Source organism: Pipistrellus kuhlii, unplaced genomic scaffold (genome assembly GCF_014108245.1).
Source record: "Pipistrellus kuhlii isolate mPipKuh1 unplaced genomic scaffold, mPipKuh1.p scaffold_m20_p_5, whole genome shotgun sequence".
Taxonomy (NCBI): domain Eukaryota; kingdom Metazoa; phylum Chordata; class Mammalia; order Chiroptera; family Vespertilionidae; genus Pipistrellus; species Pipistrellus kuhlii.
The window spans coordinates 52701176-52716048 of NW_023425551.1; the positions used below are offsets into that span (position 1 = coordinate 52701176).

Consider the following 14873-nt stretch of genomic DNA (forward strand, 5'->3'; position numbering starts at 1 on the left):
AAGATTACAAAAAATGTTTTACATAAATGTTAAAGGCACGCTTAAAATGAAATACTCATTGAATATTGAAGTTATTTATTACATGTTCTTACAAGCTAATATTTTTTAAAGTATGATAACTTTGTAAAACACTGTAGTATGAAGCAAGAATTCTCGTGATCCGTCTGCAATGTATTAAGATATATTTAATAACTAATCATGTATATGTAATTTAATCTTTCATTCCTGTAAAGTGGTTTAGTGTAAACAAAACTTAAGTTAGCAAAAAGACATATTATAGCTTACCTTCAATTGGTATCTTGATAATATCTAAACAAAACTAAAAAAAATAAAACAAATTAATGCCAATCTGGATTTATGAGGATTTTGCTACAAACACCCTAAATTACATATTATTTGGCACTTAGATTACAGAGGGCAAAAGAAATGAATCATCTACCGTGTGCTTAAATATAAAACAAGATAACCTCCCACTTCCAAGTTACCTCTCAGAAAGGTAGCCTTTGCTGTTCTGATTCAAATACTGACAATATTCTTATACTATTGACTTATTTTTCATAATTTCAGAGAGAAATTAAGAAAATCCTATATAATAAAATCCTAATATGCAAATCAACAGAATGGTGGAACGACCGGTGGAATGACTGAACCCTATGCACACTGAGTACCAGGGAGCAGAAGCTCAATACAGGGGCTGACCCCCTGGTGGTCAGTGGATTCCCACAAGGAAAGTGCCACTCAGCCAGAAGCTGGGCTCATGGCTGGGAAGTGCAATGGCAGTGGCGGGAGCCTCTCCCCACGGCCGCTGCAGGCAGATGGTAAGGAGCGAGGGGTCCCAGACTGCTAGAGGGATCCCAGTCTGCAAGAGGGAGCAGGCCAGGATGAGGTGATTCCCCCCTCCAGTGCCTGAATTTCATGCACCGGGCATCTAGTATTACAATATCTGAATACTTATACCCAGATTCACTAACTTAATATCTTCCTACACTTAATCATTCTTTATGTATATACTAAAAACCTGTTGCTCGAATTTTGTGTACAGGTGGGGTCCCTCAGCCTGGCGATTGGGGCTGACCGGGGCCCTAGAGGTTGGCTGGCAGGGGGAGGGGTGGTGAATGTTGGCTGGCCTGGGTAAGGGGCTGTGGGATGTTGGCTGTGGGAGTGCACTGACCACCAGGGGTTAACTCACATCATAGTGACTGGTTGACTGGTCATTCAGTTGCTTAGGCTTTTATATATAGATACACACACAAACACACACACTCATTTCCCTTTTGCTAAACCAGTATAAAGGCAGAGAGGTCATTACTATAACATCTAAGAAAATAAAAATTAAGTTCATTCAACATACAATTCAAATTTCCCCAACTGCTCAAAATTGTCTTTTATATTTGACTTAATTTCTCCTCACTAATGATTCTTTCATGGCAATGTTACATTGTCTCTCTTTTGTCTATAACAGAGAGAAACCTTCCTCTGCTTTTTATAACACAGCCTTTGAAAAATCCAAGCTATTGTAGGTTTTAAAAAAATGTACAACACCCAGGGAACCACAGTGAAGGCACATGATATCAACAAGCCCCACTATTGATACAAGCTTAATCACTTGTTGAAGTCAGTGTGTTAAGTTTTAAAATCTGTTTCTTAGATTAATAATGACATGGCAGATATATCGTTTCAGTGTAAAACATAAAGGAAGTTATGTACAGATAGAAAATGTCAAATCATCTTTTAACACACAATCTGAAGAAATTACAGATCCACTATACCCTATCGAAAATATTCTTTGGGTAAATGGTACAAGGAAGATTAATAACAGATAGAAAACTTCCATATCATAAGCACAACTACTTTTTAGCTAAAATATTTCATTTAGCATTTTAAGTTTAAAAAAACCTATAGTAACACAGTTTATTATATACACTGCCATTTATTTTTTAAACTAAATCCAATTTTTCTTCAATAGATCATATACATATTAATCTGTAACTTTAATGTAAAAAGCTCATTTAAATTTTTAATGTCATTTTTGCTAGATAGTCTTGAGACTTTGTAACTTTCAACTAAATGGCTAAATTATCAGCCTTAATTATCATACATAGGAGTTCTGAATAATTGTGCTCTGAATAATATAGGGGGAAAGCCATAAAACCTATAAGATATTCCTGGAAATTTCTGATATATAAGACTTAATGTAACATTTTTATTACCTGACAGGACCATAGAAGATCATCTGTACCATGAAGGTTTGAGACAAAACAGAAGCTTCATAAATCCCTGAAAACCCTGCTATATAACAATATTGCTGGGCAATGATAGTCTATATATAATTTGTTTTAGATCTCTGGAGTACTTCAGACCATTCTAGTTTTTAAATCATGAGTGAGAAGCTAGAGTTTTTTGATGGGGGGAAAAACTGCACTTTTCCCATATGGCTTTTCTTGCATAAGAAATCATGTTCACATTTCATTTTCTTCTATAAACTTAACCTATAAAGATTTTTCCCCTATTGATCGTATTTGTTCTAGAATCAAAAACCCTAGAAAATTAAATAGCTGTTATTTACCATAATTTACAAAATAGCTATTATTTACCATAATTTACATAATAATAAAGCAACCTTTTAACTTTCCTAATACAATCTATTTTCTTAAAGATATTACTCTTGTATAAAGAAGAATACAAGACAGAGTTTAAAAGGTTAGAAATGGATAGCCAGGCACACCAAGTTAAAGACTTACAAAATAGTGCAGTGCTAAAGGAAGATCAATTGCCCAACAATGTATAGAACATATTACAGAAGAAAAACAATGATGACTAAGAAGGCTAGTTAAAGACATTACATTAAACTTTCAAACAGGAAATGCAAATGTGAATTGGATTGGTAGCAGTAAAATAATAAGAAAACTCTTATGACAGATAAAAGTAGAAGGACTAATTAAAGTTCTTTGGATTCTGAGGATATTGAACCAGTGCCCCTTGAATAGCTATTGTAGTCCAATAATCTATTTCTAGGAGTCTTAGTGCTGTAAGACATTTTCCTGCAGACTCCAAAACTTTTGGATTCTTCTTTCTGCACGTATATTCTTTAAAATACTGTTTTCATTGAGCTGGCATTAAGAATAAAATAGTAGCCTTAACTGGTTTGGCTCAATAGATAGAGCAATGGCCTACAGACTGAAAGGGCCCTGGTTCGATTCCAGTCAAGGACATATGCCTCAGTTGCAGGCTAGGTCCCCAGTAGGGACATACAAGAGGCAGCCGATCAATGATGTCTCTCTCATCATTGATGTTTCTATCTCTCTCCCACTCTCCCTTCCTCTTTGAAATATATATATATATATATATATATATATATATATATATATATATATATATATTTATTTATTTAAAGAAAGAAGTGGAAAGTTTTTAACTCAGTTAAAATACTAAGTATCTTCCCACAATGAATATGTCACTACCAAGAGCAATGAATTATAAAAAAGTTTTTACTGATTTTAATGTCAGGACTTATTTATAACTAGGGGCCTGGTGCACGAAATTCATGCACGGGGTGTGTGTATCCCTCAGCTCAGCCTGCACCCTCTCCAATCTGGGACCCCTTGAAGGATTGGGCCTAAACGGGCAGTCGGACACCCCTCTCACAATCCAGGACTGCTGGCTCCTAACCGCTCGCCTACCTGACTTCCTGATTGCCTCTAACTGCTTCTGCCTGCCAGCCTGATCACCCACTAACCACTCGCATGCCACTCTGATTGATGCCTAACTGCTTCCCTGCCAGCCTGATTGCCCCCAACTGCCCTCCCCTGAAGGCCTGGAAACCCCCCCCCCCAACTGCCCTCCCTTGCAGGCCTGGTCCCTCCCAAGTGCCCTCCCCTGCTGGCCACCTTGTGGTAGACATCATGTGTCTACATGGGTGCAGCCATCTTGTGTGTTGGAGTGATGGTTAATTTGCATATTATTCTTTTATTAGACTTATTTATATACTATTACATATGAAATCTTAAAAATAATTTAATATTCAATTAAATTAAATATTTTAAAGTATCACTTATTAGCCTTAGCCACAGAATTATGAATCTTACAATTGGTACAATGAACACAGAAGAATGTACTTACAATTACAGGTTCTACTAATAGCCGAAAGAGTGTCCCTACTCGTATACTTCGACAGTTTAAAATGACACTGCCATAGGAAGTTGGGCAGTTTAAAGATACAGGATCAACTAAAGTTTCTTGAGCAATCACCTTGCGACGCTTCAGAGGTGTGTTGATAATAGAATTACCAAACTGAAAAGGAAAAAAATTTGCACTTATTAAAGTACTAAAACAAGGCTTTGAACTAAGTGTGTGTGTATATATATATATATATATATATATATATATATATATGCAGAAGACCCGATATGAGAAATGTAATTATCAAAACATAAGATTAAGTTACTTCAGATTTTATATTATCATATAAAATCAAGAATTTTTTTTGATTTTATATAATAAACTCTTGTATGTTATATAGCTATAGTTTATGTAGTTATTACTTTAAATTAAAATAATAGCACAGCAGTGAAAAATGGTATTCTGTATGTTATATAGCTATAGTTTATGTAGTTATTACTTTAAATTAAAATAATAGCCCAGCAGTGAAAAATGGTATTCTGGGAAGACTGCTTGGTTTCAAATCAGTTACATATCTTTTAATCTGATTTTGTGAACTTAACTCTGTAAATTTTGGTTTCTTAAATTGTAAAATACGAAGAGTAAGAGTATTTACTCAAGTGAGCTAATGCTTATAAACAGCTTAGCCCAGTGCTTCAGGCACAAAAAAATACTAGATAAGTTAGCTAGTAACAGTAGTAGTGGTTGTAGAACCTGGAGTTAAATCAACAATTTAGAAAAAAAGGTGATTTAAGAGTATGGCTACCTGCATTAATAAAAGATGCTTCTTTATATTATTAAACTTTTTAAAGTAGTTGATATATATTACTAAATATATATATTTATTAAATATATAATATATATATTGGTTAATCCTCACCTGAGGATATTTTTCCCATTGCTTTTTCAGAAAGTGGAATGGAGGAAGGGAAGGAGAAAAGGAGGGAGAGAGCAAGAGAAGAGAGAGAAACACTGATGTGAGACACAGTAACTGGTTGCCTATGGCATGTGCCCTGGGATGGGGAGCAAACACACAACCCAGGCATGTGCCCTTGACCAGAAATTGAACCTGAGACTTTCAGTACTCAGGCCAACTCTCTAACCATTGAGTGACATCGGCCAGGGTAAAAAATATTTTTCCTATATAATAAAATCTAATACCAGTATGTTAAGTGTCTGGTCGTCTGGTGACCAGTCCACTTTTCAACCCAAGTATAATATGCTAATGATATGCTAAGGCCACTCACTATGATGTGCACTGACCACCAAGGGGTAGATGCTCCAACTGGTAGGTTAGCTTCCTGCTGGCATCCAGCTGATTGGGACTGAACGAGATGGGCCAGACACACCCTGGAGCCCTCCTGTGGTCTCTTCCAGGCCCAATCATGCACCATTTGGGTCCTTGGCCTGGCTTGAGCCCTCTCGCAACACAGGACCCCTCAAGGAATGTCGGAGAGCTAGTTTCAGCCTGACCCCACAGGCCACTCCCTTTGGATGGCTCTTGGGAGTGATCAGGCTGGCAGGGGAGGGCAGTTAGGGGCGACCAAGCCAACAGGGAAGCAGTTAGGGGGCAATCAGGCAGGCGAGCCGTCAGGATCCAGCAGTCTCGGATTGTGAGAGGGATGTCTGACTGCCAGCAGTTGGACATCCCCCAAGGAGTCCCAGATTGGAGAGGATGCAAGCCAGGCTGAAGGACACTACCCCTCTCATGCACAAATTTCATTTACCGGGCCTCTAGTAAGTAGATAATTTAAGAACTGCTCCAGCTGAATACATAGTAGAAAATGAGTCTAGAAATAGGGTAGTCCATACGCTTCCAAGGAGCCTCTAAAATATCTCTGAGGAAACCTAATTGTTCAATGTGCCGGTTGAAAACTGCTCGCCCACAAATTCTAGCACATGGAAATCCATTATTGATTTAATTAATTCTCCTTTGCTGACATCTGAGTTCTTTCTGGACTTTTTGCACAACACATTATTTTTCAAGAAGTATTCTCACAGCTAAATCCAGATATATATGATTTTTGCCAAATTGCCTAATAGCAATTATTTTTCCAGTTTATATAATCAATACTCTATTCTTCCAAACACTAACCAAAATGAGATACTATTATACCTGAAGTTTTTTTTTGTTTTGTTTTTTGTTTTAGCACTGACAGTTAAAATACATTGCTTTAATTTCATTTTCAATACTTTACTACTAGTTTGAACTCTATTCATTTCCATTAGTCATTTTTCTATAGTTTCTATTTCTTGATTTTTAAAAAATTAAAAATTTATAAAGGACTAACTCATACGGTCAGTTCCCTATTTTTAATTCATTTGCATTTACCTATCAAATTATGTTTATAAGGTTTTGCTACACTGTTCTGTATTTCATATATTTCATGAATATATTTACTCAAATATATTCGTCACTTCATTTGCTATTATTGCTTGTGCATACACATTTGGAAAGGCATCCTTCAAGATTATATTAAAAATATTAATCCCTACTTTTTCTTTAATCTTTATAATTGCTTTTTATTTCAATTCCTATGGTTTCCATCTTAACCACCAAATATGTACATTCCCATATTTTTATTTATATTCCTATAATCCCTGACATGTATATATAAACCCATGTCCTAACTTTTTTTCAACCTTATCCAAGGATCTATTTTGATTTTTTTAAAAATTGTTTAGAGAGAGAGAGAGAGAGAGAGGAAAAAGGGAGAGAGAGAAACATTGATCAACTATTCAAAACCTGCCCCAACACTGACCAGCTGGGGAATCGAACTTGCAATATTTTTGGTGTATAGGAACACATTTCAAACCAGCGCCCCATATGTAATTTTTTTTTCAGGTTTTAAAAAATATTTTTTAAAGGTTATTTACAAAAAAAAGAATTTTTTTTTTCTTCAAATAAAATGACATAGTTTTGCATCTTGGTATTCCCATTAACAGTACCATGCAGAAAACTTAAGTCATTAATATAGTTTGAATATTTTTTGGCCAGTGGCTGCACAAAAGCCCATGAGGTGGATATACCATAAATTCTTCATCCATTTCCATATTAATGGGTAATGATACTGTATGCAGTTATATGCCAACAATCATTTTTATACATTCTTATGTACTGGGGAGCGGGGGGGGGGGGGGGGGGGGGGGGGGGGAGGAGGAGGATTCCTTTGAAATTGAGTCTAGGGAATAAATTATTTGGTCATTTAAAATGTTTCAATAGATATTTTTACACTGCTTTCTCCAAAGATCCTAACACCTTTTTTTCCCATCAGCAAATTACAAAAGTACTCTTTTACTCAGATTCTTGGCAGAAGTTTATATCGACTAATTTTGTATTCATTTTGAAAGTCTGTTTAGAATATGGTTATTAAGTGGGGCTTAAAATGCCACTTGAAAGATCAGTTGGAAGCACAATCCATTAAATCACAGGTTCAAGTGTAATCTATTTAGCAAGAAGAAATAATATTGGTGTTACACTACATGTAAGTATAAATAAGTATATTTGATATCAGTATAATTTGGGAACAGGTAAAGTCATTTTTAACTTACTAATTTACACTTTTCATGTGGTAGTTTATTATCTGAATTTTCTTTGTCTATTCTTTTTCTTCACTTTATTTTTTTCTTTAAGAGTTCTTAGTATATTACATATATTAACATAATATATGTCATCTGCATTACAAATACTGCTTTCTAGGTCTATTGTTTGTCTACTCCCTGCCATAATTTTTATCTTTTCCATCTGAGTATTTTGAAAAATTTATACAGTAAGGTATAATAGAACAATGATGTAGTTGAATACAATGAAGTTAAAAATGATTTCGCCCTGTTCCCAAATTATAAAATATATTTGTTTATACTTAACTTGCTGCTGTGACATTATTTCTTCTTGCTGAATTGTTTACACTTTAACCTGTGAATTAATGGATTGTTCTTCCAAATAATCTTCCAAGTGGCTTTTAAGCCACACTAAATGAATAATTTATCTTTTTCTTCTAGTAACACTGCCAAATTACCCTCCAAATACATCCATCCCAAAGGTGAGACATAATCTGGATAAATATAAAAAAATGTAAAAAGTACCTGATCTTTCATTCTTGCTTTTCTTGGCAATGGAACTGTATTTAATTCTGAATCTGCTGGAATGCTTCTTAGTTCATGCTCTACTCTACTGGTATTTTCACTTAGTGCTGCTTCTACATTTCCAGTGGATGGTGCTGGGGAAGAACATGCTGAGTCAGCAGGTTGAGGAGATATGCTCTCTCTTCTGTTAGTCCTGTCATTGTCATCATCATCATCACTGGACAAAATGACTATAAAAAATGTTAAATACTTCATGTATTTCATTTCTGGCAGTTAAAAAAAATGTAAATATATTACCAAAATGGGGAATATACCAAATCTGCTTTGGATCTCCTCCAGATCTGAGATTAATAAAAGTAAATGAAGATATAATCCACTCTATCTGGTGAATTTATAAAACAATTAAAAAATAAAGCATAGTAACTGACAAAATAACATACAAGTATAAAATTGATTTTATAATCCATCATCATCACCCACAAAGAAACATACACCTATGTTTAAATGTTTAATCAGTATACATTTCCAAGTTCCAAAAAGCTAAAGTATAAAGATAATCAGCATACAAATTGTTCACAAATAGCATGAATTTTAAATATGTATAAAGCTTCATGTGACCACATACTTTTATCGCATATAGGAAATCACTAAAATCCTAAATGGTCCTTGGAAGAACTTGGACCAGTGCCTAATGCTCAATTAATCTTGAATAAATGAGCATGGACAAGAAAAGTTATTAGGAAGGTAATTTACTCTTATGCCTTATACTTATTATTAAACTAGTGGTTTGGTGCATAGATTTGACTTTGGGGATTGGACCAAAACCAGCACTCCAATGCCACCTGCCGCTTCTGCTCATCCTGGCCCCACTGCTCATCTTGCTGCCGCTCAGTAGGCTCGCTGCTACTCTGCAGCACTCTCTGGGCTGTGAGAGCCAGCCATGAGCTATATGTCTGATGCCTGTTGGTAAGCTGAGCAGTGGTCCCAATGTGGGACCTGCATTTGTCTGCCACCACCACTCCCCCCAACCCCTTCACCGGTGGTCAGTATGCATCAATACGATAGTTCGGTCGTTTAGGCTTGTGTGTGTGTGTGTGTGTGTGTGCATATATATATATATATGTGTGTGTGTGTGTATATATACATACATAAACACACACACACACACACACATACACACATCTTACCAGACCCATCCCTTTTATCACAATTCCTCAAAGTCACCTACACTGCACTTATGTCAAATCCTAACTCCTTACTCTGGTTTATAAATGTACATAACCTGGGCCTTGCCTACTTCTCCAACTTTCTTATACTATTCCACTTTTCATTCTTTATTCTCTAGTCCAACTAGCCACTTATTCTGTTTCTCAATTACCCACAAGCTTGTTCTGTCAGAATCAGAATCCCACTAATACTCTGTACTTTAGCATCAAGAATTAGCTTAAAAATCACTTTTTGCTTGATCATGCAATCTATATCAGGGCTGGCCAGCCGGGTGAGGGGCCACAGGAAGTTGGGGAGGCCAATTGGGGCTGACTGGCTGTGGGAGCATCTGCCCCCTGGTGGTCAGTGTGCATCATAGCGACCAGTGGACCAGTTGTTTGGTTGCTTAGACATATATATATATATATATATATGGTAATGTATCCATTTATTGGTCAGAGAGATTAAATTAACCAGGCTGAAGTTAGAAAGCTAGGCATACATGGACTTGACCTAGGAATGTGGACAAGTTCTGTGCTTTTATTATGTGTGTGTGTGTGTGTGTAAAAGCCCAAGTGACTGGGTGACTGGCCAGTAGCTATGACACACACTGACCACCAGAGGGCAAACGCTCAATGCAGGAGCTGCCTCCTGGTGGTCAGTGCACTCCCACAGAGGAACACTGCTCAGCTGACCAATGGGTGCCAGATGCTGAGCACAAGCTGTGGCAGCAGGAGCCTCTCCTGAGGACACTCCCCCTATATACCCGAACAGCAGCAGTAATCACAGCGGGGCCAGGATGAGCAGAGCACAGAGCACAGCGCACAGCCTGGGCTTGGGCTTGGGCTCCTCCTTGGCCGCCTGCCACACTATGCACTACTTCGTGTTGTGCAGGATCGACCTGGACAGCAGGCTAGAGCCCAACAAGCTAGCAGGTAAGGCAGGGCTACAGTGGCACAGAGGTCTACTGATACCCGCAGGCCAGGTGAGTTATTATTTGCTAACTATGAATACAATTTTAATCACCTACCCAAAAAATGTTACATAACTCACACAAAATTATACTTCTCAAATATACTCATGTTCACCTTATAATATTGAACTGATATAAGCAATACCAAAGGAAGTAAAACACTTACTTGGATCATTCAGGTCTGACAAGCTTATTTTCCTTTCTTTTAGATTTGTGGTCTTGACGCCTTTAGCCCTAGATAAAATGACTTTCCCATTAGCCTGTAAATAATTCTGTCTATCACAATTTACAATAATATCAATTGGAACCTTTCCCACAGTGTTGCCATAAAACTTGTTGGGTGTTAATGCTGTGCTTTGTGACTTCTGTCCTCCAGAATTCTGATGATTTGATGTTCTCAATAACGAACTAGTTGATTCATTCAAAGCTGTAGCTGGTCTGCAACTTCTGGGCAAATCCTTAGGAAAAAGAGTATCACAACTTTGACATTTGGTCTGATTTCTTTTTCTTGACCACATTTTGGACAATATTCATACTGTTCAGAAAACTTAGGTTTCAAAAAAATATAAGACTTTGGCATTTTATTCCAACATCATGGAACAAATACATACAATATTTCAAAATTAACTCTCACTTCCCATCACATCACCATGACTACCACAAAAATCCTGAATATGTCATATTAGTTAGAATTTAGCAGCAGAATGCTGAAGAAATTTTTGAGACCTTCACTCCAGCATACAAGGCATAAATAATCTTAACACATCAAGTGCCATGTCAGTCACCAGTGACTGACACTATACTTTCTGTCCAGACCTGTCAGTCACTGGTGCAGCCAGTATATTGGTGAAATTGGATATCGTGGGCTAAACAGAAAGCAAGACAAAACAGGCTTGGCACTTAACGTATTAAGGGAATCAATATCTAGTTTCTCAATTTCTACATAAAACCTTCCAAAAACCCAACATGATTATGCTTATGTCAAGGAATCTCCTACTACAAATGCTTCTCCTCCTCTATAAAATAAGAATGCTAGCTCAGCTGGTTTTGCTCAGTGATTGAGGATCAACCCATGAACCAGGAGGTCACGATTCAATTCCCACTAAGGGTATATGCCTGTTTTGAGGGATATGCAGAAAATCAATAAAACATTAAAGAAAAAAAAAAAAAGAAGAATGCTAAACCTTCCATTTAAAATATCACTAATGATATATTTCCTGTGGTATAAAAACTATTAAATCAAACTAAAGGACAATTTTAAATGTTGAAAAAATGAATTATAAGTACTGGTTAACAAAATTTTGCAAGACAATTGATTTCTAAGTCAGTATTTCAAAAATTTTGTAATGAAGGCTTACTCTATGTTACAGTTATGTTATTAAAAATGTTTTCTGGCCGGGATTGGTTTGGCTCAATGGATAGGGTTCGATTCCAGTCAAGGGCATGTACCTTGGTTGTGGGCATATCCTCAGTGGGGGGTGTGCAAGAGGCAGCTGATCGATGACTTTCTCTCATCGATGTTTCTATCTCCCTTCCTCTCTATACAAAATCAATAAAATATATTTAAAAAAATGTTTTCTAACAGTATCATGTGATTTGGGGCATATAAATTAGAAAAAATTAAAGGTATTGATGATATTACTATCATTCTTTCCACAGTCATGTACTTATGTGAAACTTATTTGTGTACTTATTACCTCAGCATTTACATCTATATTTACGCCAAATAATTACTTAATTTTGTAACAACATACAATTTAAACCTATTAATAATTATTTTTGTATATTATATGTATTTATACTGTACTAAAAGGCCTGTACACGAAGGTGCAGTCTCTAGGCCTGGCTGGGGATCAAGGTCTGGCTTAGAAGGGCAGGGACCAGGTGACCTCTGAGCCCTGGGCAACACCTGGGTCTCTGAGCCCCCAACCGCCTGAATCACAGCTCCAGAATGCCCACATGAAGATGCAGCAAGCGTGGCCGGATGCCGTGGACCAGGGCGCAGTGTGGGCCTCCTGGAAGCCGGGCAGGCAGCATGCTGTCTTCTGGCAGGCTTTGCAGATCTGCTCCTGTGTGAACACACCAGGAGCCCAATGGGCCCCTGCAGTCCACTGGTTGCCGCCCGGCTCCTCACAGGCCCCAGCAGCTGAGCACCCACTGCCAGCGCCATGGCGTCACTGCCCACCATGTTCTGTGCCTCTCCCTGATGGTTAGTGGTTGAACTCTCAGTCTGCCAGTCGAACGACCACCCAAAGGGACAATTTGCAGAGTAGGCTTTTATTATATAGGATTGTTATTTTAAATTTAAGTATAATTGATATACAATATTGCATTAGTTTCAGGTGTATAATATAATGATTTGACATTGAGAAACCTTACAATGTGATTACCACTCTAATTCTAGGAATAATGTGTCACCATGCAAACTAACTACAGTATTATTGACTACATTCCCCTTCACTTTTTTCACCCATCCCACCTTACCCCTACACTCTGGCAACTATCCATTTAATCTGTTTTTTAAGAGAAATAACTCAGTCTAAAAGAAAATTATTTTAATACTTTAGCCTAATATCAAAGGAAACTAGTGAACAAATATTTGTTGTGACAATGAAATGACAGAATGAGATTGCCATTATAAAGATGTATTGTACTTGGATGCTACCAGATCCATATATGAGATCTAACCACTCCATTTAAAAACATTACTCCTGCCCGGCTGTGTGGTTAACAGGAGGTTCCATTCTTGGTCAGGGCACATGCCAGGGTGTGGACTCAGTTCCCAGTAGGGGGCATGCAGGAGGCAGTGCATTAATGATTCTCAAATCATTGATGTTTCCATGTCTCTCTCCCTTTCCCTTCTTCTCTGAAATCAACGAAAATGTATTAAAAAAAAATTCTGATTGAGACAATGGCTGGGTATAGCTCAGTTGGTTAGAGCATTGTCCCATACACCAAGGCTGTAGGTTTGATCTCTGGTCAGTGCATATCCAAGAAGCAATCAACGAAAGCATAAATAAGTAGAACAAATCTATCTCTCCCCACTCTGTCCATTCCTCACTCTCTTTCTCAAATCAATTAAAAAAAAAAATTCTGGTTGAGAGCAGTTATTTGGAGTATGTTGCACTGATATATTCTTTCCAGAAAAAGACATTCTAGATTTTGTATAGTTAAAAAATCTAGTGAAGTCAGAAAAGTTTGCCTAAGTAACTTGTCTCTCTTTTAGTAGTATGAATACAGTTCACCTACAATTCAATAAATACTAAAAATCATATTACTAAAATACCATTTCATAAACAACTAAGTATAATTACCTTACCCACCTCTAAATCAGTTGAAGATTTTTTTGAGGCAGGGGACACAGGAGTAGCAGATAGATATGAATTGTGACGTTTCTGTGATACTTTCCTTTTGATTTCAGACTCCAAGTACGATTCAGATTCTTCTGTTTTCTTCATTATAGGATCTAAAGGAAGGAGACAAAAATAAAAGTACTAAAATGAAATTTTACCAATTCCTCATGATCCTGATTATGAAAAAATACTAACTTATCAAATTGTTTTAGTTAAAATAACGTTTCAACACATCCAATAAAGAATAATCAGAACTTTAAGTCAAGACAATCCTATTAAAAAAAAAAAAAAAAAAAAAAGCCTAATATACTAAGTGTCTGGTTGACTGGTCAGCCATTCAATCATAGAATAAAAAGCTAATGATATGCTAAGGCCACTCAACTGCTCGCTATGATGTGCACTGACAACCAGAGGGCTGACAGTCGACCAGTCAACAAGTCCCTCTGACATGCACTGACCACCAGATGCTCTGACAGGTAGGTTAGCTTACTGCTGGGGTCCGGCCAATCAGTACTGAGCGAGATGGGCCTGACATGTCCTGAAGCCCTCCCACAGTCCCTCCCTGACTGGCCAACCTCCTTTGTCTATCCCAGGCCCTGATCATGCATTGGTGGGACCCCTCAGGTAATGTAAAAGAGCCAGTTTCAGCCCAATAATGCAGGTATATCTATACTAATAAAAGAGAAAGATGCAAATTGACCACACCTTCACGACACCCACCAGCCAATTAGGAGTAAGCAAATTAACCCATCAAAGATGGCGGGTTAATTTGCATACGCAGACACCGAGTGGCCAGGGGTGGGATGCAGGCGTTCTGCACCGCCCCAGCTATTCAGGGCCTCTGGGCAGTGTGGCAAGGCGGGGCTGGAGTGGAAAGAGGCAGCTCCTGGGCCGGAGTGGAAAGGCGGTGCCAGCAGCCAGGGAAAGGAAGGCCCATTCTTGTCCGAATCTTCATACATCGGGCTTCTAGCTTATATAAGACCATTACAGCGGAATGATCAGAACTACTAGACGTTATGACGTGCACTGACCACCAGGGGGCAGACACTCAACATAGGAGCTGCCCTTGGTGATCAGTGTGCTCTTACAGGGGGAGT

General features: G+C 37.6%; 1 protein-coding gene across 17 annotated transcripts in view; it reads right to left on the reverse strand.

The window, feature by feature from the left end:
• SENP6 (SUMO specific peptidase 6) overlaps positions 1–14873 on the reverse strand; it is a 91821-nt gene that overhangs the window by 35789 nt on the left and 41159 nt on the right. For 15 of the 17 annotated variants that reach the window (XM_036414457.2, XM_036414456.2, XM_045573119.1 and 12 more), the window contains 5 exons: positions 13747–13889; positions 10590–10881; positions 8245–8474; positions 4120–4290; positions 286–319 (listed from right to left, as the gene is read on the reverse strand). In XM_036414457.2, coding sequence (XP_036270350.1) covers positions 286–319; positions 4120–4290; positions 8245–8474; positions 10590–10881; positions 13747–13889 — 870 coding nt within the window. The remainder of the gene's footprint in view (positions 1–285; positions 320–4119; positions 4291–8244; positions 8475–10589; positions 10882–13746; positions 13890–14873) is intronic. The other 2 variants (XM_036414459.2, XM_036414463.2) reach the window with 2 other exon arrangements.